This window comes from Rhipicephalus microplus, chromosome X (assembly GCF_043290135.1).
Source record: "Rhipicephalus microplus isolate Deutch F79 chromosome X, USDA_Rmic, whole genome shotgun sequence".
Taxonomy (NCBI): Eukaryota; Metazoa; Arthropoda; class Arachnida; order Ixodida; family Ixodidae; genus Rhipicephalus; species Rhipicephalus microplus.
The window spans coordinates 240,263,025-240,287,429 of NC_134710.1; the positions used below are offsets into that span (position 1 = coordinate 240,263,025).

General features: G+C 42.8%; 1 protein-coding gene across 4 annotated transcripts in view; it reads right to left on the minus strand.

Moving 5' to 3' along the window:
• Positions 1–357: 357 nt before the first annotated feature.
• LOC119187799 (SUN domain-containing ossification factor) overlaps positions 358–24,405 on the minus strand; it is a 133,337-nt gene continuing 109,289 nt past the window's right edge. For 3 of the 4 annotated variants that reach the window (XM_037435880.2, XM_075878859.1, XM_075878860.1), the window contains 4 exons: positions 15,285–15,389; positions 13,729–13,981; positions 5,684–5,754; positions 358–977 (listed from right to left, as the gene is read on the minus strand). In XM_037435880.2, the coding sequence (XP_037291777.2) occupies positions 570–977; positions 5,684–5,754; positions 13,729–13,981; positions 15,285–15,389 (837 nt within the window). In that variant the 3' untranslated portion in view covers positions 358–569. Of the gene's footprint in view, positions 978–5,424; positions 5,602–5,683; positions 5,755–13,728; positions 13,982–15,284; positions 15,390–24,405 lie in introns of those variants that run through there. The other variant, XM_075878861.1, reaches the window with a different exon arrangement.

Below are 24,405 nucleotides of genomic sequence, written 5' to 3' on the forward strand. Positions count from 1 at the left end.
CTTGTGTAACCTAGGCATTTATTAAAAGTCCAAGGTACACTAATTGGATAAACTAACAAAATAGCTGCCACTTTGGCTCAATGTGCACATTATTTATGCAACCCAGAAATTATGCCAGCAGATGCAGAAATATGGATTAACATCTTGTTATCACAAGAGTTCTCATTGCCTGGTCTTTAACTATGCAAGCTGTGTTCAACCAAAATCAGTCCAGAATACTGTGGTAGAATATTGTATGCTCACAATACATTCTGTAAAGCAAAAAGAGAAAGATCAATTCGAGACTATACATTAAATGGTAGAAACAGTTGTATTTTGATACTCCTTTAATGACTTCACAAAAAAAAAGTCATCGGATGCTTGTGGTGAGACACACAAATGTTTAATAGCAGTAGAACAAGGTAAAAACAATATACACTTGCACACATAAAATAAAACTTAATTCCTAACACTTGCCTGCAGCATTACCTTAAAAAATAAATAAATGAACCTGGCACACCAGTGCTTTGGTTGCACACACAACACACGCTCACTGAGTCCTTCAGTCCTGGTTGTGGTCTGACTTCTGACTAGACGGGGGTCTTCCCGGGTAGCCTCACGAACTTGATAATTCCTAGACGATCATCCTTGTTGCAACAACTCTGTCCACTCCACCGTATACACTCGGCTGGCTGCAATGTGTTGCTGCTCTTCAGTGTCCCATTCTGCCCACCTTTACTCTCTGTGCCTTTGTGGAACTTGGAAGTGCCAATGCCTTTTGCTGCTGCAGCGACTGATGCGTGTGCTCCAGATGTTTTCGGCACTGTTTGTGTATTCTTTGGAGTGTCCTTGCTACTAAACAGAACGCCAGCGTTGCTTTCTGGAATGCAAGACTCCTTTGCTGTGCTGCCTGTTCCTGTCTTCGATAAAGGGTAGCAGGGCAGTGAAGTTTTGCGACGAGGTCCTTTGTGCTTTTTCGACTTGTTCACTTTTTTGGTCTGAAATGACAAAGTGCATTCTTGTTTACTATTAACATTTCATCAACATGTTATATGAATAACAACCAACTTGGTTTGAGGTGAAGTCATCCTATTTTTACTCAGGCTGGTAGACAGAATGCTCAATTTGCAAAACACTACTATTTAAAACATGCAGCTCATTTTCACTAGATGAACGAGAAGGTAAAATTAATCTCACATTTTAATTAACTAGGTAAGCTGCAAGCTTAGGTATCACATGCAGTACAATTTTTTTTCTTGTCATGTGTGCTGAATGATTGCCCTTCAGCGTTAATACGTACCATTAGCATATATTCAAACGTGAGCACGAAAACTTTGGAGATTTCTTTATGGATCACTAACAGCGATTTGTAATCACTGTGCAGACAGCTTTTAAACCTCGCTTACTTTAAGCTATGTGTCGGAGCCTGAATCAAGTCTGTGACACAGGTGAGACTGAAAACGAAAGAATGCTTTCTAACTGGTTTATTCTAGTTCATATTTTAATTTTTACTGAAAGACATACCGCAATGACATGATTGCTTTCCTCAGCTCTGCACGATTAAACCAAGTGTGTTTAGCTTGCTACAAATTCGACATCATGATGGATACAAAAGTTTACAAGACCAACAACTGGCCAGAATAGAATACGTGGTCAGATATTGGTTGAAATGGAAAGACCATGAATGTCAATGATAGATTGAAGAAGAATTATATTCTTAAAGCTTTTTTTTTTGTTTGGAAAAACAATGTAATGCACAGCCTAGTAGAAAAGCCTTGATACTGTACTATAGAGTCATTCTGTTTTCCGTACGTAGTCTGATGCTTTTATGAGCACCACAATTGCTGAATATTAAAGAATATATACTATCCACCCCTGCTTTATTCTGGGCTGCTTAGGAGTAAAAAGTTGACAGTGAAGCACAGCGCTGCCTTACCAGCAAATAGTAAAATACACTGAAACTCATACCATGTGCAGTGAGTCGCAGTGCGTTAATACCACTGTTGCGCTCACCTCTCACTGTTTGCAGCATGTGTTAGAATCACTGATGACTTTGAAGTCACCAGATATCGAAAATTTTTAATCATTTCTTTACATTGTTTTCCTAATTATCATTTCATGATTAAATACTGACTGGCAAGCTTTCTGTTGCACTAAAAAAACAGGTACCATAAAAATTGGTTGTCGGTTCCTTTAAGAATGCATAGCTCACATCAACTAACATTGCAGTGACACCTCACATTTATTCACCATTTTGCTACTGGATAATGTGGCTGTCAATGCATTTGTATTGAATGTGGGTAAAAAAGCCCAATTGATGTGCAAGTGTGTGTGCTAGGAGCAGAACAGTATTGTTGCATGAAGTCCGAGCATGTTCAAGCTGTGTAACATTCATGACGCACAAAAGTAATGTGTTCACTATTTGAAGCTTCTGGATGCATTTCAGCCAACACTCAATATAGCAGTAACTTGCATGAATGGTTCTGAAATTTGTAGCAATGCAATGTAAACAAAATAATTGAAGTCCAATGGGTTATGAAAACTTGTCAGGAAAGGATGGTACATGGTCAAAATAAAACAAGCACAATGATGCTCCAGGGCAACTAATGGTGACCACAGTGACCCCCAATATGTTTCATTTTAACTTGAGGTGAGCATTCGGCCGTAATTCATGGTCTTTATTCCTATTTATAGGTTACCACGTAATTGTATAATGTCATGCTATGTATGTATGTATGTATGACATCAGTGCCAAATGATTCAACTTTGTGTTGCTATGCACGAGTTCACCAATTTGGAGCATAGTTGTTGGAAGTAAAAATCGCATCTACAATTCAAAAGGAGCCACTTATTTATATGTGACTCCTCATAAATTGCAAATGTACATCCACAATATCTGTTTCATGCATGCAATCTACTTAGACGAAAATTTTAATACTATAAAATTTGTGGCAACAATAGCAAAAATGTAGATACAGGAAGAAGCACCTTGTGTTAAGCAATAATTTTAGCTTCTGTTAGCTGATGAAAAACAGTCATAGAATATGTGCCAACACGTCCAGCTTCGAATTATATTGTTTATCTTTAATTGCTGGTTTTCAAAACCCCCTTGTAAAGGCTAGAGGGATTGGGGACTAGCCCTCATCTTCAGCAAAAATTTTGGATATGGGTGTGCAAAGAGCAGCAATGGAATCCACTCCATTAATGAATTTGGGCAGACACACCTACAGGTAGTGATACCAGACAAGACATTACATGGATAGCATTTAAATCAATCCATGTGGCAGAGAAGTGAAATATTGTCACTGGTAATGATATCGTTCATGAAGATCTTAAAGAATGGATATTATAAAAAATAACATTTCCTTGGCCCTTTGCACTACTGCTTTTAATCACAATCTTGTAGATCAGAAATTACAAGGCTTAACTGATTTGAATAATTAAAACATTTAATTGTCCACATACTAATTTCAGCTACTAACTTATTCCAGTGGACTCAAGATATCAATACCCTATACACAAATTTATGCTGTAGTGCACCACACTAAAGGCATCAAGCTGTTTGTGATTACATACTGATTAAATAACCTTTTTAAAAATACGTATTTGCTAGAAATGATGACTTCATATAAGCCATGACATTTTGCATAACATGCAGGAAGGTAGGATACACACAGATGGAAATGATACAAGCACCAAGCACTTTATTTAGTTGGTATGGTATCTAGATAGTGCAGCAAGACATGTACGCAAAAATAAATGAAGACTAGACAAGAAGTCGTCACTGAAGAATTCCTCACTGATGGAGCCTCGGAATTTTTTCTTGTTTATTTTAAGCGAAAATTCATGATCGTTCTACACCCAAAGACAGTTTGAATGATTTGCATGCCAGGTGAATGTTAGCTGTATCTTCAAATCAAGATGTACTTTGGCCACTAAGCATGGCCTGAATAATTGTGTAAATCTTTTCATGTGCTTCTAGCAGTGGCTTCCGTATAAGCTTTAACAATTATTCAAAGGAAGCGTCTAGAGTACTTAATGAGCTAAATTCGCGTGTTTCCATCATATGACAACAGAAAGAAATGTATCTCTCCAACTGTTAATTCACAATTGCTGCCTCAAAGTTTTTTTTTATCATACTGTGCAACAATGCCCCAGTTACTGTACCAATCCAGGAAGTAGCAAGGAGAAACACAAGGAAAGCCACTTGTAATAAGCTTGCTTCGAGCAACATAAAGAGTATTATGCAGTGCAAATAACAGCTTTACAAGAAATATATGCGTTTTTATACAGTAAAGCAACTTTTTCTGCCTAAATAAGCTCTCCAAGGAGGAGAGTATTTCTGCCACACTACCATAATCTTTAGAGCTGTGCAAACAGCAAAATTACAGGTGCGAAGCGGATTCAAATATTTTAAGTGCTAATGCAAATACAATTTTATCAAATGTTGCTAGAATATTTTTCAAATTCTTCAAAGCAAAATTGCAGAAAAAAAAGTTTAAAAGAATTTCTAAGCATATTCTTATGAAATAGCAACGTGAAAGTGTTTCTTTTGACTACGTTGATGAAGGGCTGGCAGGGCAGTGTTTGATAGTTGTCTTATCAAGAATGAAGCAATGCAGAGGCCAAATTGTATTTATGCAGATGACTTGGTGCCTCAAAGTGTTGCTGACTACACTTCACAAGTGAAAAGCAAAGACGTTGTTTCCTCAGCCTCTCCTCCTTTTTAAACTTTTGCGGGAGTCCAACTGAACTGGGGGTCAACGGTGTGCTCCCTTTGAGCCTGGAGTTTCAAATCTGCCTCATAGACATCAATATACAAGAATATCTGAAATTTCGAATGCTAAAAATATTTGGTGTCCATCTTCAGCGTCCAATTTTTCTGACTTCCTACCCAAATTTGAGATTCAAAGCAGCATTAACTGAGCCCCCAACCCTGACACAGCTATCGTCTTCATGTTTTAACCAGCATTTTTTTTAAATTAATGGATTGGCAACCGTAGCAAAGCCTAGAAGGAAGTTTTGCCACAATACTAGTAGAGTGTGATAGGGTAAAGCATATTAAAAATTCCAAAAGGCCACTGCCAATCGGACGTTGATTTTGTCTTCGGGAAGTTCCGAATAGTGAAATTCTGGTGCGAAGTGAATTTGATAACAAATACTATAAAAAAATTATTTGAACTTTCAAATAATCACATGCTCCTAATCATCTACCTCACCTACTCTCCCTGTGTAATTGCTGCCGTCCAGGCACTGCTCAATCATGAAAGGTGCTTCTTGATGGGAAAGTGCTTGAAGTAATATAATAAAAACAAACAAAACAGGTGACAATTAAAGTTGCATGGCAGAAATACTCTCCCAAATCTATTGAACACCCTTACCCATACAACCTGTACTATGTGTGTCCATTATTACACTATTCTGTCAGAGAAACAACACCCTCGGTTCATAAAAATTTTTTTATTAGTATCACAGTCTTTCAAGCAGCAAGAATACTAAATGTGGCAGTTGTAACAGGAATCTTGACTAAAATTTGAGACAATGCGCATCTGTTAGATGTATGTGTGTTTCTGGGTTCTCTTACGTATAGAACTTTCGTTTTTTGCGCCTATGTTTCTTTGCCTGAAAAGAGCGTCAGGAAAGCAGAGGGCAGGTGAGGGTCAAGCATTTACAGAAAGCGAGACATAGGAACTGCAGCATTTACCTTTTCCATTGGAGCTGTAGGGGCTTCCACAACTATAGGCACTGTAGGCTCCACAATGACAACGCTGCTCTCTATCAAAACCAACAAATAATACAAAATTAATACAAAAGTCCCATGCCATTAGATTGGCTGACCTGCTGTAGTCCCTTAGTGTAAACTGTAACAAACAAATCCTCCATTACTAAGGTCGGAGTATGTGCTCAATTAAACAACAATGTCAGTATCAGAATACGATGAATAACAAGTATTGATTATAAAGCTGCTTATACTAGGTATATCACACATTTTTATTAGGCAAGAGGGCTTCAATAAATTCAACCTTGACAAAACCTTTACATCAAATTTATCCCAAGTTATTGATGTTCAAATTAGTTTATAAAAATTGCATTAATAGTTGAGCTTTGTTTTTTTCAAAAAGCCAAATCAACATTAAGTGCAATTGCAAAAATAAAAAGCAGATGTTTGCAACAGACCATGTGGTCGAACTTGCTCAGACAAATATATCAGAATTGTTTGATTATTCCATTATCGGAAGCCAAAAAATGCAGATGCTCAGGGCCATGAACTGAACGCCACAAGATGGCTTGACAAGGCCTACAGTCCCTGCTACTATGCTCAATATCATATCTACCAGTGGTTTCTGTTCGTTGCGATTCGTTGGATGTCTTTGCGGTTTGTTGTCTGCCTTTGCTCAACAATGCCACACCCACAGTGGTCTGTGGTCGCGCACTGCTGAACAAGTTCTTTTGTGATTAATTCATGCACATATTTTCTTAATACATTATCACATTACATTGTCTAACTACCAATGTGTATTATGCACATTTTCAAACTACATTATCTGTAAAAAAAATGTAAGTAAACTTCTTATACCTTAGCTTCGAATAGTCTTTTGCTTTCTCACCAGAATGAAGAATGAATGGAAAGTGGGCAAAAGTTCTAGACCACAAAGGATTAATCTCACCAAAGTACCTTAAACTAACATTACTGTTAAAATGTAGATGAGCTATTATAGCTCCTATATGGCAGTCAATGTTGGATTTCACACTTATAAATATGTAACACCAGTAAGTGGCTCATACCGACTTTTTATTCAGGCCAGCCAAAGCTACTTGATTTTTCTTTTGTTCATGCACTTGGCAAGTTGTTTCTTTGCAGGAGTTGTTGCTCTTATCCAATGTACAGAGCTTGACAATCAGCCTGCATGGCAGCTAGTGCTTCTTTTTGTGCCATTCATGAGCACTAGCAAGCAGAGCTGGCTCATATGGTATCTAATGAAATGGGAGCCTTGGTTCCACATAACTACAGCATCAGAGCTCTAGAGAAATGACCAGCGTTCACTGGTGGCACAAAAAGAGCAACGGATGCCATGAGGACCAACTATTTAAGCCTCCGTTGCAAAGTGCTGTTGAAGGTTTTCGCTCTCAATGCTGTATTCAAGAAGCTCTAACTACTTAATGATATTTTCTCTTGTGCTGTGTGTGATCTTTTTTTCTTTGTTCAGTGAATTGTCAGTTGCTGTGATTCCAAAAGGCAGCCACCCCATCAATCAAGTATACAGTTAACTAAACAAATGGTTAATTATTGTGTGGAGAAAAACTCAGGCCAGTAATTTCAAATAAGGAATGGTTGGACTGTACATTCACAGAAAAAGCATTAACAGCCGTAAAAAAGAACTTTAGGATGGTATGGTAACACTCAAACAATGGGTAGTTAGGCCAACATGCCATCAACCTTTTGTTGAGACATAACAATGAGAGAATAGCCTTGAAAGTTGAGGTAATTAGAAAACTCCGACCAAGAAATGTATTCAGAAACCCGACATTTAAAAGCTAGACCGGCTTCTTCCTAAGGTGTGGGATAACCAGAGATGTGCAGAGCTTATATAAGCTTGCTCGCCTTGCGTGACAGGTTTGCCATGACCAGTCGCCAACTCAGAGAGGGCAATGTCCCTGTGGAGCGGTTGATGTTCCCCGTTGTCTCTTGAATGCGCCAGAATTTGAGGAGGGGTCGCCGGCTGGTGTTTCTTTCTTTTTCCAGAATCACTGCGTCGTCCTAGTGGATGTGGTGGTCAAACCTCTCCTCTCGCAGTGTTCTGCTACTGCGCTCCGTTGGCTGTTCTATTGACGGAGGTCGTTCTTGTGCTGTCGCATACTTTCATGGAAGTTCTTTGTTCCCCAATATAGGAAGCGGGGCAGTCTGCGCACTAGATCCGGTATAAAATGCCCAGAGATTTTTTTCGCAGGCGTGTCATTCTCGGGGTGAGAGATAAAGCTGCCAATAGTGGTGGATGGCTTGTGTGAGATGTTGACTCCTGCCTTTTTCAGTATACAGGCTATTGTTTCGCTGGTGCCAGTGACGTATGGAATTGACATGCGTTGTCATTGCGGCGATGCAGGAGCCATGTTTTCACTCTTGCGGAGGGCTCTGCATAAAAGCATCATGTGTCTGTCCAATAAACTCAATTGAAAGTTTGTGCTTGTGTTTGTCTGTGTTTGTACTTGTGTCCTTCATCCCAAGTGTTTGTCTTTTAAGCAGCGTGCAATAAGGTGACAATAAATCTGCTATCGAACGTTTTTGTGTAGCCATTGGCGCTGTGGTCAATGATGATTCTATCCCTTTCCTCCTTCCGTCACTGTGGTTACAAGCTAATTCTTTCAGCCCTTCTAAAAAGGCTTCGCACCACAGAATGTTTGTGGCATGTGGGGTGCTTCAAGCTGAAATGGAGGTAGCGTCCTATGTGGGTGGATTTCCTGAAAACTGAAAAGGACACGTTCTGTTGTTGTCTTCCCACTAGCAGTACATCAAAAAAGGAGAGAGCCAAACGGTTCTCTCTTTCCAATGTGAACTGTATGTCAGGCTCTACAGAGTTCAGGCATGCGAGCAAGGTGTCAACCTCACCAGACTTCACCACACAGACTCAATCATCCATGTAGCACACAAATATCTTGGGTTTGGGGTCCGCTTTTCAATGTCCTGCATCACAAGTGCTGCCACTGTGGCCGATATTGCCGCCCCCATGGTGGCCCCCTTGATCAGCTTGAAGAACACGTTAAAAGAGAAATAAGTGCTAGGGAGGCAGAATTCTAACAGCCGGCATATCTCATCAACCGAAAGCGGTGTCCTGTCATTCAGGGTGGAGTTGCCATCGAGTGCCCGGCGCGTCACAGAAAGTGCGAGAAGAACGGGTACACTGGAGAAAAGAGAAACGACATTGAAATTGAAGGACACCATGCAGTCGGTTTCATCCATACTAACGTTGCATGCGATTTCCACGAAATGTCTAGAGTGCAGGATGTAGGTTTTTCTCTTGCCAGTCAGAGGAACTATTGTCCTGTGAAGAAAAGTTGACAAGGTTTGTAGGGGGGAACATGAAAAATCGACAATAGGACGAAGTGGAATTCCTGTTTGTGAACTTTTGCGAGGCCATAGAAGCTTGGAGCGGAGCCACTTCTGCATGTAAACTTTAGGTAAAGGACTTTGGATTCAGGATACTGCTTGAAGATTCTGGATAGAAGTTTGTTTAACCAAGCTTGGATTTGTGGAGTTGGATCCTTCTTGATCTTGGGGTATGCCTCCCAACCCAGGAGCTCTTCTCCTTCTCGTAATCTGCACGATCCATGATGACCGTGCTGTTTCCTTTGTCAGCTGGGAGGATCACGATGTCCCTGTCATTCTTCAAACCTTTGAAAGCCGTATTTTCGTCGTTAGAAAGGTTGTTGCCTTGGCAAGCCGGTATGTTCGAAAGAATTCTTCTTATCTTGAGCCTTGTCTCCCGAAGGGCGCCGATTTCAAGGTGTTGTATCCCGCCCTCAACTTCTGCAACTATTTTTGAAATAGTTGCAGAGGAGTGGTTGAGATGTTGAAACCATGTTACTTGGCTAGTATGGCTAATTCTGGAGTTGTGAGATTACAGGATGAGAGGTTCATCACAAAGGTGCTTGGGTTATCCTCGGCGCTTTCTGCAGGTAAATTATGCAGCAGAGCTTCTTTTCTTGGGTTACCTTGTGTTTCCTGATCTTGGTGGCAGCTTGCTTCATTTTGAAATCTTCCAGTGATGGCGATGCTGGGGATGTGATGCTCTAGCTGGCGTCGGGCAAAGAAAAGGTCCAGCTCATTTTTCTTCATGGTGGCACTGCACTCACGTATGCGTGCGACAAGAAGGCGTTGTTCAGTTCAGACAGCGGGGAAGATCAACCGCTCCCAGGGACGTTGCCCTCCCTCTACTGCCAGGGTTTGCGACGGGTGATGGCGAACCTCTCACAAGAGGCGAGCAAGCTTACATAAGCACCAGACATCTCTGGCTATCTCAGCCCTGAGAAGGAAGCCGGTTTGGCTTTGAAACGTCGGGTTTCTGAATACAATTTTTGGTTGGAGCTTTCCAATTGCCTTATTCCTACCCCAACTCGGCATAATTCTGCCAAATGTCTGCCTTTGGCACTTGAAAGTTGTAAAAAAAACAGTATAGCCATGGTTTTGCTTCAAGTTGGCCCTCACGAAGTCGTATGAGCTCATGAGTTATGGCTTTAACGCATAGGTTATGCGTCTTTTATATGTAGGTTATCCTGTTGAAGCAGCGGCCACTGTCGCTGAACATTTAAAGAAGTCCGTTACGTTAAGTCTGAGCATGGTTGCAGAAAGCCATAGGAAGACACGTGTCATAGGTATACTATACATTCATTGCGTATTTCACAGGCTTAAGAAAGTAGGAAGCAGATATGGCATTAATATTGTTTTTACAGCTGCCAATAAATTAGGCAAGATTTGTACCACTGTGTAGAGAAAGAATGAGCGAGAAAGAATCACTAAAAAGCGGACCAATATATATTTCATAAAACACACTAACAAATTCACTGATTGCTGTACAAGTGTATATATAAGGTCCCTTTCAGCTTTGGTCGCATCTACGTAGGACAGAGGGGCTGCTTCATTAACCAGAAATTATTGGACTATAAGAGATGGCTAACCGGAGGCTCATCTTTTAATCTTTCTTTCCATTGTCGAGAGTGCAAAAATCACGTCGAAAATTTGATGAATGCACAGTTTTGTACTGGCATAGGAATGAAAACACGTCTCTGATGATTGGGGCATGGCATATCAATAATAATGGTAGCGCATTCGTGAGCTAACCATTGATTAACTTGCATAAAAATGAAATAAAATGCTTTAACAGTTGTCTTTTATGTGGACCACATGCCTGATTCATAGGTGCGCATATTGCATGGGCATGCACAGATAAGTTTTTGTACTTTTTTTTTTTTCGTCGCTACATGCTTCTTCAGCTTTTAGTAGGCATTTGTGGTGTCCACACTTCCTTGTTGCGTCTGTGTTTGCAAGCCCTGTCTCTTTTAGAATTTATACGTAGCAAATAACTCGGCTCTCTGTTATTCCAAGTATGACTTCATACATTCATCTCTTTACATATCCAAAACGTAGCCTTTATCTAAGATTTTTCATATCATATCCATGACAAGTTCTGCCTACACAAGATTTCAAAAAAGAAACTGCACACAGAAATACTGCAGCATGAATGCTGGCACTTAAGCTTTGGAACAACATAGTACCAAATGTTTCATGACAATGGCATACATAAGCCTACATCCTAGGCTACGTGAGGTGTCAACACATATTGCTAATGCTCCCTATGAAAACAATGGAATGAACTTGTAGGAACAGAAAACTGAATCTGTATAATATAACTGTAAAACATGATAGTACTTCGCATTTACAAATAATGCTGTGCCAATTTATATTCTGTCTGTCATGATCAATTAAGTCAAGAAATGCAACTTGTGTCACTTAAGGTTAGCTGGTACATTGTTGTCTCTCAGATAGTTTGATGGACAAAGATTGTTGACTGGCACAACAGACTCATCACTAAAAGATCAGCATGACAAGCCCTTACCCTGAAAAATGAGCAGCTCCTAATGAGCAGCCATTTAAAAGAAGAAGTGAGCACAATTAGAGAAAGCCACGTGATGGGAGCACATTCCTTGCATGTGTGTTAGCGAATGAAGCCCATGTAGTATCAGTACACCGTCGGCACAAGCAAAATTAACAGAGCCTCTGCCCAGCCAAGACATCGACCACACAAAAATCAAGAACAGCTACTCTGTCAATCTTCAGTATGATGTGGCTTCTTTGCCAGCAGGCTTCAAAGAGAAAGGAAGTGAAGAAGGTCGTACAGAGGATTGCAGCTGTGGAAGTGTCAACAGTCATGGTAATAGGTAGGAAACACTTTTTTCCACAGGCATCATGCGTGTGGCTAACTAGCACCCCTAAAGTTAAAGAAACATTCCATATCCGATGCCATGGCCATGAGAGGTGCAGGCCAACATTTAGATGGCTGTGATCCAATGCACACACATTACTATCCAAGAAAGTGGACAGGAGGATGGCCACTGTGGTAGTTTAATGGGCAAAGCACATCACACACAGTGAAGAAGATGATTTGCTTCCTATGCACCTGCAGCAAGTTGCCTCTTTGCCTTGTTCAATTTCTCTTTTCCTTATTGCTTCTATACTCAAAGAAACATAGTGGTTAATCTCTCCTAAGCTTGCTTTGGCTTCGTTGCACATTTTATTCATATGGATGAATAATGTTTTTGAAGTCCTTCACTGACACATTACTTTATACAGTCGTGGCTTCCTTGATTGATGTGTGGGGTTTAACGTTCCAAAACCACCATATGATTATGAGGGAAGCTGTAGTGGAGGGCTCCGGAAATTTCGACCACCTGGGGTTCTTTAACGTGCACCCAAATCTGAGCACACGAGCCTACATTTCCGCCTCCATCGAAAATGCAGCCGCCACAGCCAGAATTCGAACCCGCGACCTGCGGGTCAGCAGCCGAGTACCTTAGCTACTAGACCACCGCGGCGGGACCGTCGTGGCTTCCTTAACGTCCTAAGTGATGCTACAACCTTTGATGGTACAACCTTTGGAAGTCACTTTCATATTGAAGAACGTATTGAAAGCAGCATGAATACAGTTTACAAAACAGGGCGTGTGGCTGATCACAATATCAGGCATGCACAGAAACTCTGTCACTAAGACAGCCTTGAGGCCCAACATGTTACAAGTGGGAAAGAATTACCTTCCTTCCTATAAGCAGTGCTTGGCTTTTTTTCCCTTTTATTTAATTTGATGGAATCTTTATTAATGATCAGCTGGTTTCTGTCATGGCTAGTTCACGCCCAGGCAGTGATTTGGCATTGAAGATATTGCTAGAACTCGCAATGCAGTCTTCAAAGCACCTGATTAATGATCTCAGTTTCTTGAATCAAAACCACTATTTTTCTTGTTTTTCATTGTAGACTAGAAGGTCAGGCAGGACAATAAGCACACAACTATAGGGCGGCTCACTATATCTGTGACCAATGTTGACACACTTCTGCAAGATTTAATGCAGTTTTGATAAGTGTGTAGCCCTACACAGCTGACAATTTCTCCTACTTGTGCAAAACATCATTGTTTTTTAATGTAACCCATCTGATAAACAGCATGTGAGGTGCCTTCAGTTAAAGATCTGCAGAACTGTACCAGCCTAAGAGTTGTAGCCTGATAATGTTTTCATCAAATTTTGTGTTTTTAAACATTATACCTCATTTAACAATTTTTTTATCAAATTTGCTCTTGACGGTTAGTATACATTATGAAAAATCAGCCACACTTTGTACATAAAGGAATAAAACTTTTTTGAAATTGATAGTACTGCTCCTCTGAGATTCCTTTAGAAGCTAGTTTTTCCACTACTCAAGCTAACAGAACATCAGTGAGCTGTAGTGGAATTGTAGTGCACTGTGAAAGAAAGTTGTGGGCTGGGTACGCACCTTATGTTGGTTTGACAAGAGTGACACCATTGCTTGCATCAACATATCATGAAATGCACAAAAAAAAAGCCCTTCTCTATTCCACAATGCACCACAATCATTGGAGATCATAGATGAAAGTGTCACTGAAAGTGATCATTCAAAAACACAGCCCTTACACATGCACTAGGCAAATGTTCTATTCTGAAGTAATGTCACAAAATGACACCCACTTGAGTGCAAGTCTTCATTACTAGGCTTCTGCTTTTTCTCTGCCACAGTGGCAAGTTCCTCAATGCGCTCCTCATGGCCAACAGATGCTGTGCGCCGTTTCAGTACTAAGCGGGCAGGGGTCGAGGGCCGGGCTGCACCCTCCTGCTGTGCCGTTATGACTGATGAGGCACGCATGCGGCGCAGGCACAATGAGAACACCGTAGCCAGGATGATAGCCTCGATCAGGATAAGGCAAAGATGGCTCTCGAAAATCTGGGAAAATGTGCAAGCGATTAAAATAAAAAATGCTGTTGCAACTTCTGACAAAGAAAAAGTTGTGGCATGCGGCTCGATGCCTCGAGACACGTTCTGCTTTGCCTGTTTGTTTTTCGTCATTTCTTAAAAAACACTTGATCTTTTTTTAATGCTACACAGCAATAGAAGTTTTTCAAGCAAGCAGGCAAGCAAGCAAGCTTCTTTCTAGTACTTGCCAGCACTAAGAAAAAATCTAAATGTGCGCAGTTACATATGCTACTCTGATAGTAGATTTTGCAGTAGACTTTGATATTTCAAAACTCAGCAGTGCATTTCAAATATCACAACTTTTAGTTAACAGAAGTTCTTGCCAATATGACTCAGCACAACATAACAAAAGTTGTGATATTTATTGTTTATTAGTGCAGCAGCAACATCATATACAGCTCTGCACGACTGCCAGTAAAGTTCCTAGACATCAGCAATCATACTAGTACTCATTATTATATAACAGATGCACACGTGCGTAAGAAAGAAATGCACTGTATCTTGTGACAGTTTGTCATTCTTAGGACACCTTTCCGCGTGACGCCAATGTAGTACGGTGAAAGTAACCATAAGATTCGTTCAGGACGCAATAGACCAAGACTAGACTTCCAGTTGTTTTTGTTCCGTTTTTTTTTCCCAGGATCAGCATGCACTTATCAGTGCAAATAGTTTGATTGATTGATTGATTTGTGGGGTTTAACGTCCCAAAACCACCATTTGATTATGAGAGACGCCGAAGTGGAGGGCTCCGGAAATTTTGATCTCCTGGGGTTCTTTAACGTGCACCCAAATCTGAGTACACGGGCCTACAACATTTCCGCCTCCATCGGAAATGCAGCCGCCGCAGCCGGGAATCGAACCCGCGACCTGCGGGTCAGCAGCCGAGTGCCTTAGCCACTAGACCACCGCGGCGGGACGTGCAAATAGTTTGGCTCGCAAGGTCGTTATGTCGGCAGGCAATTGTCTTTATTTGCAACTGTTAGTGACATAAAAATGCCAATGTTCAGCTATAAGCAACGAAGGCAGCAGATATTTCCAGGCATGGACAAGCAAAAAAAATCTGATCAAATTTGTGCGATGGGGCAGTACGAATTAGGCGGTTTTAAAAAACATTGAAAGCATAGAAGGCAAACAAAAAAATTTAGGCTCTCTTAGAACAAACCGAATGTTTGAATTTTTGAGAGTCTCCTGTACTTGGATAAATTACCTGCTGTCTCAGAGAGACAACTACAGCTTGCGCTTGGTAATTTAAAGAGCACAGACAATCGTGTACCTGCTTGCTCAGAGTCTGGCGCTCTGCAAGCAGAGTGTTCACTACTTGGGTCAGATTGTCCAGGTGCTGCTGAAGCTGCACCAAGGTCTCCTGTTGACGAAGATCCTGTAAAACAACATGCAAAAAAAGTTAGGAAAGAAAATGTACCCACCGTTTGTTTTTATGCATTGTGAGCTTCATTCATCATGATGGCTAATGACACTAATTCATGAATTATGAATGCCTCATAATGTGAAATGTGCTGCACGCCCTGCTGCGCCCGCATGTGACTCTATACCGAGCCCTGTTACGTTTGGCACATAAAAAAGCGCTTGCATTCCTTGATCCCCTAAGGTCGAACAGTACGAAAAGTGCACTGGATGCAGCAAGTGTGGAAGAATTGCATGCCAAACAATGACAGTGCACATCTAGTTCACAAAAAGGGTGTTTGAGTACAGTGACGGTAAAAGCAAGTAAAAATATCATGCAGAACTATCAGTGGTGAGTGTACACATGCATTTGTCTTGGTGCAAAATCCAGCGGCTTTCTTTGGACGAATTTGGCTTGTTTTGGACAAAAAGGGCACACATACATTATTTTTTGTGCTTCGAAACCTCCACACAGAACTCTGCACTGAAAGATTTAGCTTTGCTAGTAAATTCATGATGCACACTATCATTAAAAAAAGCATGAATTTAGCTTTCCTTTACTCCTGCCTTTTTTTTTCCTTTCTTCTTTACCCCTTTTCATTTCTTTATTTTTGGCTTCAGCATTTTAGCTGATGTCATACTCATAAACTTCAGACAAGGCAGCAAGGATGCTGACCTTTTATGACTAGTGGCCTAGAATGGAGCTGACTCAGTGCAACAGTCAAACTAAACTATATCAAACTAGATTAAGTTGAATTATTTTTCACATTGAACTATTTTCAATTGTGACAATGTTTAATTTAATCTTAATGTATACATGGGTGGAAAAGGGTACACGGGTTTTGAAGCAGTCCTGGGAGCAGGCAAAAGTGCCTTTTGTAGCAGGCTTGGAGCAGCCATAAAAGCCTTTTCGAGCAAGTTTGCAGCAGTCAAAAAAATGTTTAGAGCAGATGTCGCCATGTTTCACAGCATATGTGAAGGAACAGTTGTCCAATACATCATTTTTTTTAAAACAGCAAGCTGTATCGTTCACAATGGCCTTATTATTGCAAAAACAACATAGACACTCTCGACAGGCTTTTGGTGTTGCCGTCACCATCATGTCTCATATTAAAGGAGCCCTGAAACACCTTTTCAAGTAACCATAGAATGAATTTACTGGAAGAGCTTATTTCCTCATGAATTCAACGGTGCAAAAGTTTTAAGAATCAGTCTTGTACGGGCAGAGTTCAAAGATTTGTCGCACACTGCTGCCAACGCATTTTCTCTTCTTTCGTCCGGACGAAAGCGCTGAAAGGTAAGCAGGGAGGGATTGCAAGGTCACAGAAAAACGTCACGCGCGCCTCGTGCCCTTGAGCACTTTTTATTTTTTTCCCCTTCGAATGAGCAGCTTTTTCAGTGTGATTGCGCGGGCACGCGTGCACAAGTGGCAGCCTCCCGTGGCGATTTCTGTAACGAGCAAGCGTGTCATGTTCAAATCAGCCAATGGCTGATAGATAGGCTTGCTACATGTGATTTTTGAGTATATTGCGCGATTTGTCGAGAGAAGAGAAAGCATTTTTTAGCTGACTTTGATAATTTATTGTGGATTCCAGGCCGCCTGCTACACTATAATTTTTGGCTCGCGTGTTGTTGGGAGCCTCTACTACCGACCGGCAGCGTTTTCTGACCATGCTCAAAAAATGTTGCAGGGCCCCTTCAAATCCAAATGCCCCCGCCCATCATATGTTCTACCTGCGGGTAAATACATGTAAGGGGGGGGGGGGAGCAACTAACGCAGTTGAAGCAGATATATAACGAGTCCGCCAATCTCTCTTGCTAGGAGGGCACATGCAATAATCATGTCACTCAGGATCGCTCAGGAGACTCATTGTCGAAGCAGATAGTAAACACCCTACCCGTCCTAATGAGCACGAAAAGACACGCGGGGGAGGGAGGCATTGCTTGAGCAGTAACTGTGAACCTTACTATTGGCCTCGAGATCTTGGAGTGACGCCCTCTCGCGTGTGACGTCAGTTTGTCGACTCCGCTCTCGACCGAGCCACCGCAGCCGCTGCTCCTGTGCGTGGATCATCTGCTTTGAGTAGGAACCTTGTCGAACGAATCGCCTCACGAGGGTAAACTAATGCCCACAACAAATATTTTTGAATGCAATTATGAATTTGTGTTAGTTGCAGCCCAATCAACAGGGCCAAAAAATGTCCCAGATGTCCAATAAGCACGCTGATGCTGCCGACTGCCTTGCTGTTCAGAAAATGAAACTATGTGTGAGTGTTCTCGCTCATCATTTGCAGTTTCCATCGCGCGATACTAATCAGCTCGAGTGTTTCGAAATTTCAAGAAGCATGCCTTTCTCCTGCTTCTATAGATAAACAACACGGTGTCTAATCGATGGGACGGTTGTGTACGACGAAGGCCACGTTGTTGAATGTGTGCAGCCGACGCTGTCAATGAAGATCGCATCACTGTCGCTGCTATGGTCCTGAAAACATGTGGACTTGCGAACCCGCCACACAACGTCCCCGTGGTAATCGAGTGCTGCGCAATGATGAAGTAATGTTCTGCGCCTCAGTGTGCTTCGTCCGCTCGTGAAAAGGACGTTAGCTTTCACAACAATTCTAAATAGAAGGGCACACCTGCCCATTTGCTTAGAATTTTTTTTGAGCAGTCCAGCAATATATATAGTGACAGTGAGCATGAGGATATGTGTGAGAATCGCAGATTTCTGCCACTCTGACATTCGCAAACAACGCATGAGATATTTAGTTCAGAGCAGCTGTTTAAATTGCTGTTTCGCCAGTCAATCGACCGTTCGTGGCATCTACTAGAAATGCAAAGCAGCATCAAAGTACCAAATTTGAGATAATTGTCCTTGGATTGCAGTTATGGGCATTGGCAAGGCGCAAGCCCGTGTTGTGTCGCAGTAAGAAAAGTCTTGAGGGGTAGGTGCTAGTGTGACTCGGGAAGGGGGCACGTTCTGCCTAATGCACCCCCCTGGCCGGCGCAAATGACTGAAGTTTGTCTCAGTCACGTTTGTTCAATGACAGCGACATCATGAAGTAGTTCACATTAATACCGCACAGAGCCGTCGCTCGGGTATCAGAATGTACCAAGCTATCACTGATTGTATATACCACGCACAGCGCCACAAAGATTATGTGACAACTTTTAGTGAATGTGCACTAAGCAGCGACAGCAGGTTTCGCTTATAAACTTATGGTAAGCAGTGCGCTAGGCACGTGCTTGTCTTGATCAGTAAACTACGTATATATGTTCGTACACCAACCAAATGAAGCTGTAGTCTCAGATGTCCTGCACTACTTGGCTGCGCTCGCGAGGCGCGCTTACCCGAGGCGATTCAGAGGCAGCGTCTTTGGCTCCCTGTCTAGGAACCTTCGCGGTAGGTTTTGGGACGGCACCTAACCTGGCGTAAGTTGCCTATGCATATAGCCTGCGTGCAATGAATGGCTGAAGTACTGGCGAGGCACTGAAACACGGTTGAAAGCTTACCCAAAACTGGAGCGCAGGGCGGCTATAGCAAAAGTCACTGTCAGCGAAGTGCTTTCTGCACACGGTCGATGAAAACATGGGGTGCATTCTCTATACAAGTTTGACTATCCACTTCTTCCTCAGCTTCGGGTTCTTAAGATAGTTGCCAAAGCTAACGCCCTTTTCATGCATGCCCCGCCGCGGTGGTCTAGTGGCTAAGGTACTCGGCTGCTGACCCGCAGGTCGCGGGTTCGATTCCCGGCTGCGGCGGCTACATTTCCGATGGAGGAGGAAATGTTGTAGGCCCGTGTGCTCAGATTTGGGCGCACGTTAAAGAACCCCAGGTGGTCGAAATTTCCGGAGCCCTCCACTACGGCGTCTCTCATAATCATATGGTGGTTTTGGGACGTTAAACCCCACAAATCAATCAAATCAACCTTTTCATGCATGGGCGATCATACAGAGGGACAGAGCAGTACTCGCTCTACCATCGCGCAGCACTCGACAAGTGGCCGCAGTTTAAGAATGACGTCATATGAGTGCGGTTCGCAGCGCCGCCATCGGTCGCACACCAGGCCAATAAAGGCACTGGCACACATGCTAGCTCGGCAGCCATCAATGGGCTGCTCGCATATACTTTAAACTTCGACGCCCCGCGCTCTAATTGCAGAAAGACTGTGCCAAAAGTGTTGCTCTCCCTTGCAAAGCCATATCCTCCAACACCAGTATTTCGTAGAGTTTCGTAAGACCACAATAAAAAGAGTTAGCTGTCATTCACTTCATATAACATAACTTGTTGCTATAACATCCATTTCTTACCCGCTTGCAATGCAACTGTGACTTCTTTATCTATGTACAGCCAGCCATTTCTTTCACCTGAACGCAAGAGTGTCAGCTACCCAGTTGATAAGCGCGGCGTAACGGAACACAGAGGTGCAATCAATGAGAATACGCACATGTGCTCGTAGCCTCGATGAGTAGTCCTGTGCACCTTTCTTTACTAGGCTATTCCAGGAACTGAACACCACATTATTTTTTTAGCACTGTTACCATCATTCTTTGTTTCTTTTCTGAACACTGCCACGCTTTATTAAAAGAACAAAAACAGTTTCATGGCAAGAGTGAAGCAATAAATGCGATAGAAAAAGTTATGTTATGCAAAGTAATGCTGGCAGCTAACTCTATTGGTTGCGATATTGGGTAAGCCTACAAAAAGCTAGTGTAAAAGAATACTGCCCCGCTATGGAGAGATGCTGTTTTAGCACAGTCTCTTCGCATTGAGAGAACAGAATGTAGAATGTTTAACGAGCTATACAGGCTGATGCCTGCCGAGATAGCGCACGCACCAGCAATCACGACTGAACCTTTACAAAAGTTCATAGCTGCTGCTCAAGCAATCACTGCCTTGATGAAACCGAAACAACAACTATTTCGATAAAACTTAAAACACAATGTTTCAGCACTTTTTCAGGCACTGGGCTTGATGGCTGTCGCACCTTGAGGCAAAATTCATATGCTACAAAGCAGTACGGCAGTGATAAGCAAGTTTGGCGCAGCAAGGATGGTTTGGCACAGAATGGTGCAGGTAAACAAGTTTGGCACATAATGGCACAAATGACGCAAACGGCTTAGCAGTTCCAACCCTGTGTATAGTAAAATTCACGACTACACTGAACATAAATAGCTGGAACACACTATATTGAACATCCAGCTGTGTGAGACGCACCAAGAAACTGGCTTTTTATGATAGATGGGTACCTCCCCACCTGCACTTGGGAGAGTGAGCTATCATGATAAAGGTGCCATGCAGGGCGAGCAGAAACTACTGCTTGCCAATGCGTATTTCCTCCCATGATCCCTCGTACCAGTGCAGGGTCACCGTTTGCTTCTTTGATCTCTTTATCAATGCTATGGCTGCCGCAAAACTGAAAAACCTGGCTGTTCTTTGCAAAGCTGATGATAATCAACACAGTTGAATATGGAGAAAAGAAGCTTCCCAATGTGGCTACATACAGCATCCCTTGATGATGATGATGCTTGATTTGTATCGTTTACGTTCCAAACCACCATATGATTATGAGAGACGCCGTAGTGGAGGGCTCCGGAAATTTCGACCACCTAGGGTTTTTCAACGTGCACCCAAATCTGAGCACACAGGCCTACCTGAGCACACGGGCCTACAACATTTCCACCTCCATCAGAAATGCAGACGCTGCAACCGGGATTCGATCCCGCAACCTGCGGGTCAGCAGCCGAGTACCTTAGCCACTAGACCACCACGGCAGGGATACAGCATCCCAAGAAGCATGCAGAGTACGATATTGAAAAACAATGGCAACATTAGGGCCAATGCAGAATAGAGGCCCATGACGCTCGACGAGCACGCACAGCTGCATATAGGGAGTATGCACTGAAACTCTGCCACACTGTGGCACAGCGGTGCATCAAATATGGCACCATTTTCGAGGTTTCCATGCAGCAGGCGACCCATGCTTGCTGCTGTGTTTATGTGATGGGTGTTACACGGTGTTTCGTGACCTCCCATGTTATAATGTGTTGCATTTACAATACTTCGGCATTGGAAATTTAATGTAATTTTGCGTGCTGTACTGGTGTTTTGAGCCCAGGCACGGTGGTCTAGTGGCCAAGGTACTCGGCTGCTGACCCGCACGTCGCTGGATCGAATCCCGGCTGTGGCGGCTGCATTTCCGATGAAGGCGGAAATGTTGTAGGCCCGTGTACTCAGATTTGGGTGCACGTTAAAGGACCCCAGATGGTCCAAATTTCCGGAACACTCCACTATGACATCTCTCATAATCAAATGGTGGTTTTGGGATGTTAAACCCCACAAATCACTCATATTACTAGTGTTTTGAAAGAAATATGCTTTCTTAGTGTGCAAGGGAACATTTCATTAAGACATCAAATAGGACAGAGCACTCTGTCTTATCCGACTTCTTTCTGAAATGTTCCCCTGTGCACTAAGAAAGCATATTTATTTCAATGTGCAATACCAACCAGTCCAAGTAGCCCCACTCTTTTGCTGTACTAGTGACTGTAGGCAGCATGTTGTTGCTAGGTGTTGATAACATAACAAACGCAACCGATCCTTTTGCTCTGCCATGGACCTGCTGTGAAAGCTGCCGCTCGGTGACTACGCAAAGTCACTGTCAAACCCCGTGTGTGATGGTACATGACCAAAGTGGCGACACCCCTTAGCGTTATGCGATGACTACTTCACAATGTTAGCTCCTATCGTAGTGTACACTGTGCGAATACCATCGGTTCACAGGACAAACTTCGTCATGCGGGATAAATCAAACAGCCACAAATATTCAGGGGCTCATAATTACACCACCAGAGGTCTCGTGAAGCAACAACAGGTGAAGTTCTTCGTCGTCGTTGCTGCAAAGGTAGGCTCTATGTACATAATATACCACATGTTAGTGACTTGGCGGTTTTTTTTTTTAGATATCCTTAAGTTAGCAATAAGGCAAGTAATCAATTGCTGATGTGGCACCCTACCCATCGCACTTTCCTGTAGTTGTTCACTAAATAGGTAGCCAAGTTACCAATTTGTTCCTCAAGTTTTTTGCACCTAAGGTCATGCTTGCGTAAGCTAAATGCTTATTTATCTTACCGCCAATTTGCAGGTTTGCCACTCATAAGCGTTCAAATTAAACCCGTCACTTCCGTGATGGCTGATTAAGGCTGACTGAGCAGTTCTGTGCACCACTGCACGTGCATATACTGACTTCAGTTAGGCATGCTCATAAGTTAAAGCAGTGCGCCCCGCAAACTTGATATATTACGACACCAATTCGACCAGGTCTTTGTGACGACTTCTTCTCAGCCATAGAGCTCTGCGCCTTGACAGCAGCTCAGTTGTTTTCACACCATGTCCTAGTTTGACTTTCGGCTCTACATAGAAGCCTACCCATTGAAAATTTTCGTCGTTGAGCATGCTGTTTTTGCGGTTGGAGCAGCCATTAACCACGCTGTTTATTGTTGTTGATTTGATGTAACTCGACAAACAACGTGCTGCTGCCTGGTCAGTTATACAAATCCATACAGCACGCAGTAATAGAGAAAACTTCACACTTAGCAGTAATGTAAATACAACACACAAGAACACCCAAGCGCACACCACACAAAACTTATGACATACCGTAATTACTCGAATCTAACGCGCACCTTTTTTCCGGTTAAGCGAGTTCATAAATCGCATGCGTATTAGAATCGAGTAAGAAAAAAAAAGAAAAATGAATACGGTCGTTCTATTGCCATCGGCATTCCGAAATGGCCGCCCCCTACGTGCGTCGGCATGGCGCGTCGGCCATTTCTGCCTATGTGTTTCCCATGTGCGGCACTTCGTACGTGTGCTGAGGAGTTCGTCATCTTGGTGTGCATTAGCATCGACGGCATGGAAGGGCCGACTCCGAAAACTCGACGAGTGCACCACGGTGATGCTTTTAAAAAAAAAGTCATCGTGTGTGCCGAAACGGATGTAAATCGGGCTGCATCGCGGTCGTTCGGAGTTCCCAAAACGTGCGTGCGGGACTGGCGGAAACAAAAGCAGAAGATTGTCGACAGCAAAGCTTCACGCAAAGGCTTCAGTGGACCACAGCAAGGTCGGTTTCCGCAAATTAAATTAAAGAGCTGCTCGGCGAGTATGTGCTTGAGCAGCGAGCGGCACGGCGGCTCGTGACGACAGAACTGCTCCAAGTGCGGGCTATGCAATTAGCCTTAGAAAAAGGTCTAATGCGGAGCCAGTTTAAAGCGAGCAGGTGCTGGCTAACTAACTTTATGAAGAGGAAAGGCTTTTCCGTTCGAAGGGGAACGGGCATATGCGAAAAGTTTTGCGGAGGAGTACGATGAAAAGCTTCACAGTTTTCAGAGGTTCGTCCTAAACTTGCGGCACAATAACGGCTACCTGTTTGGGCAAATCGGGAATGCCGATCAGACGCCTCTTTACTTCGACATGCCTGGCACCACAACTGTCGAGAAGAAGGGGGTGAAGCAAGTTCGCGTGCTGACATCGGTCCACGGCAAAACTACAGTGACGGCAAGGCTCCGTTGCACGTCAGATAGGCACAAGCTTTCCCCGTACCTCATATTTAAATGGAAGACGCTCCCAAAAGGAGTCGTTTTTTCGAGTGGTGTGATCGTGTGGGCCAGTGAGAAAAATGGGTGCGCGTTGCAATCGATGTCTTAGGTTTTTTTTTTTCGTCGTGGAAATCGGGTGCGCGTTACAATCGAGGGCGCGGTAGAATCGAGTAAATACGGTAAGCACAGCAAACACAGTGACAAGAATGGGTTGTCTGCTGCGTGAACACCTATAGAATAGTACCTGGCCTGGCGCATCGCAGCGCCACATTGGACAGACGAGTTTCAGGGCATACTCCCTCTAAAAATATTGAGTATTGCCATTTACACTGATATTGTATTTTCTCATGTACAATCCGTACCTGCATAAAGACCACATTATTTCTACTTGCACACAC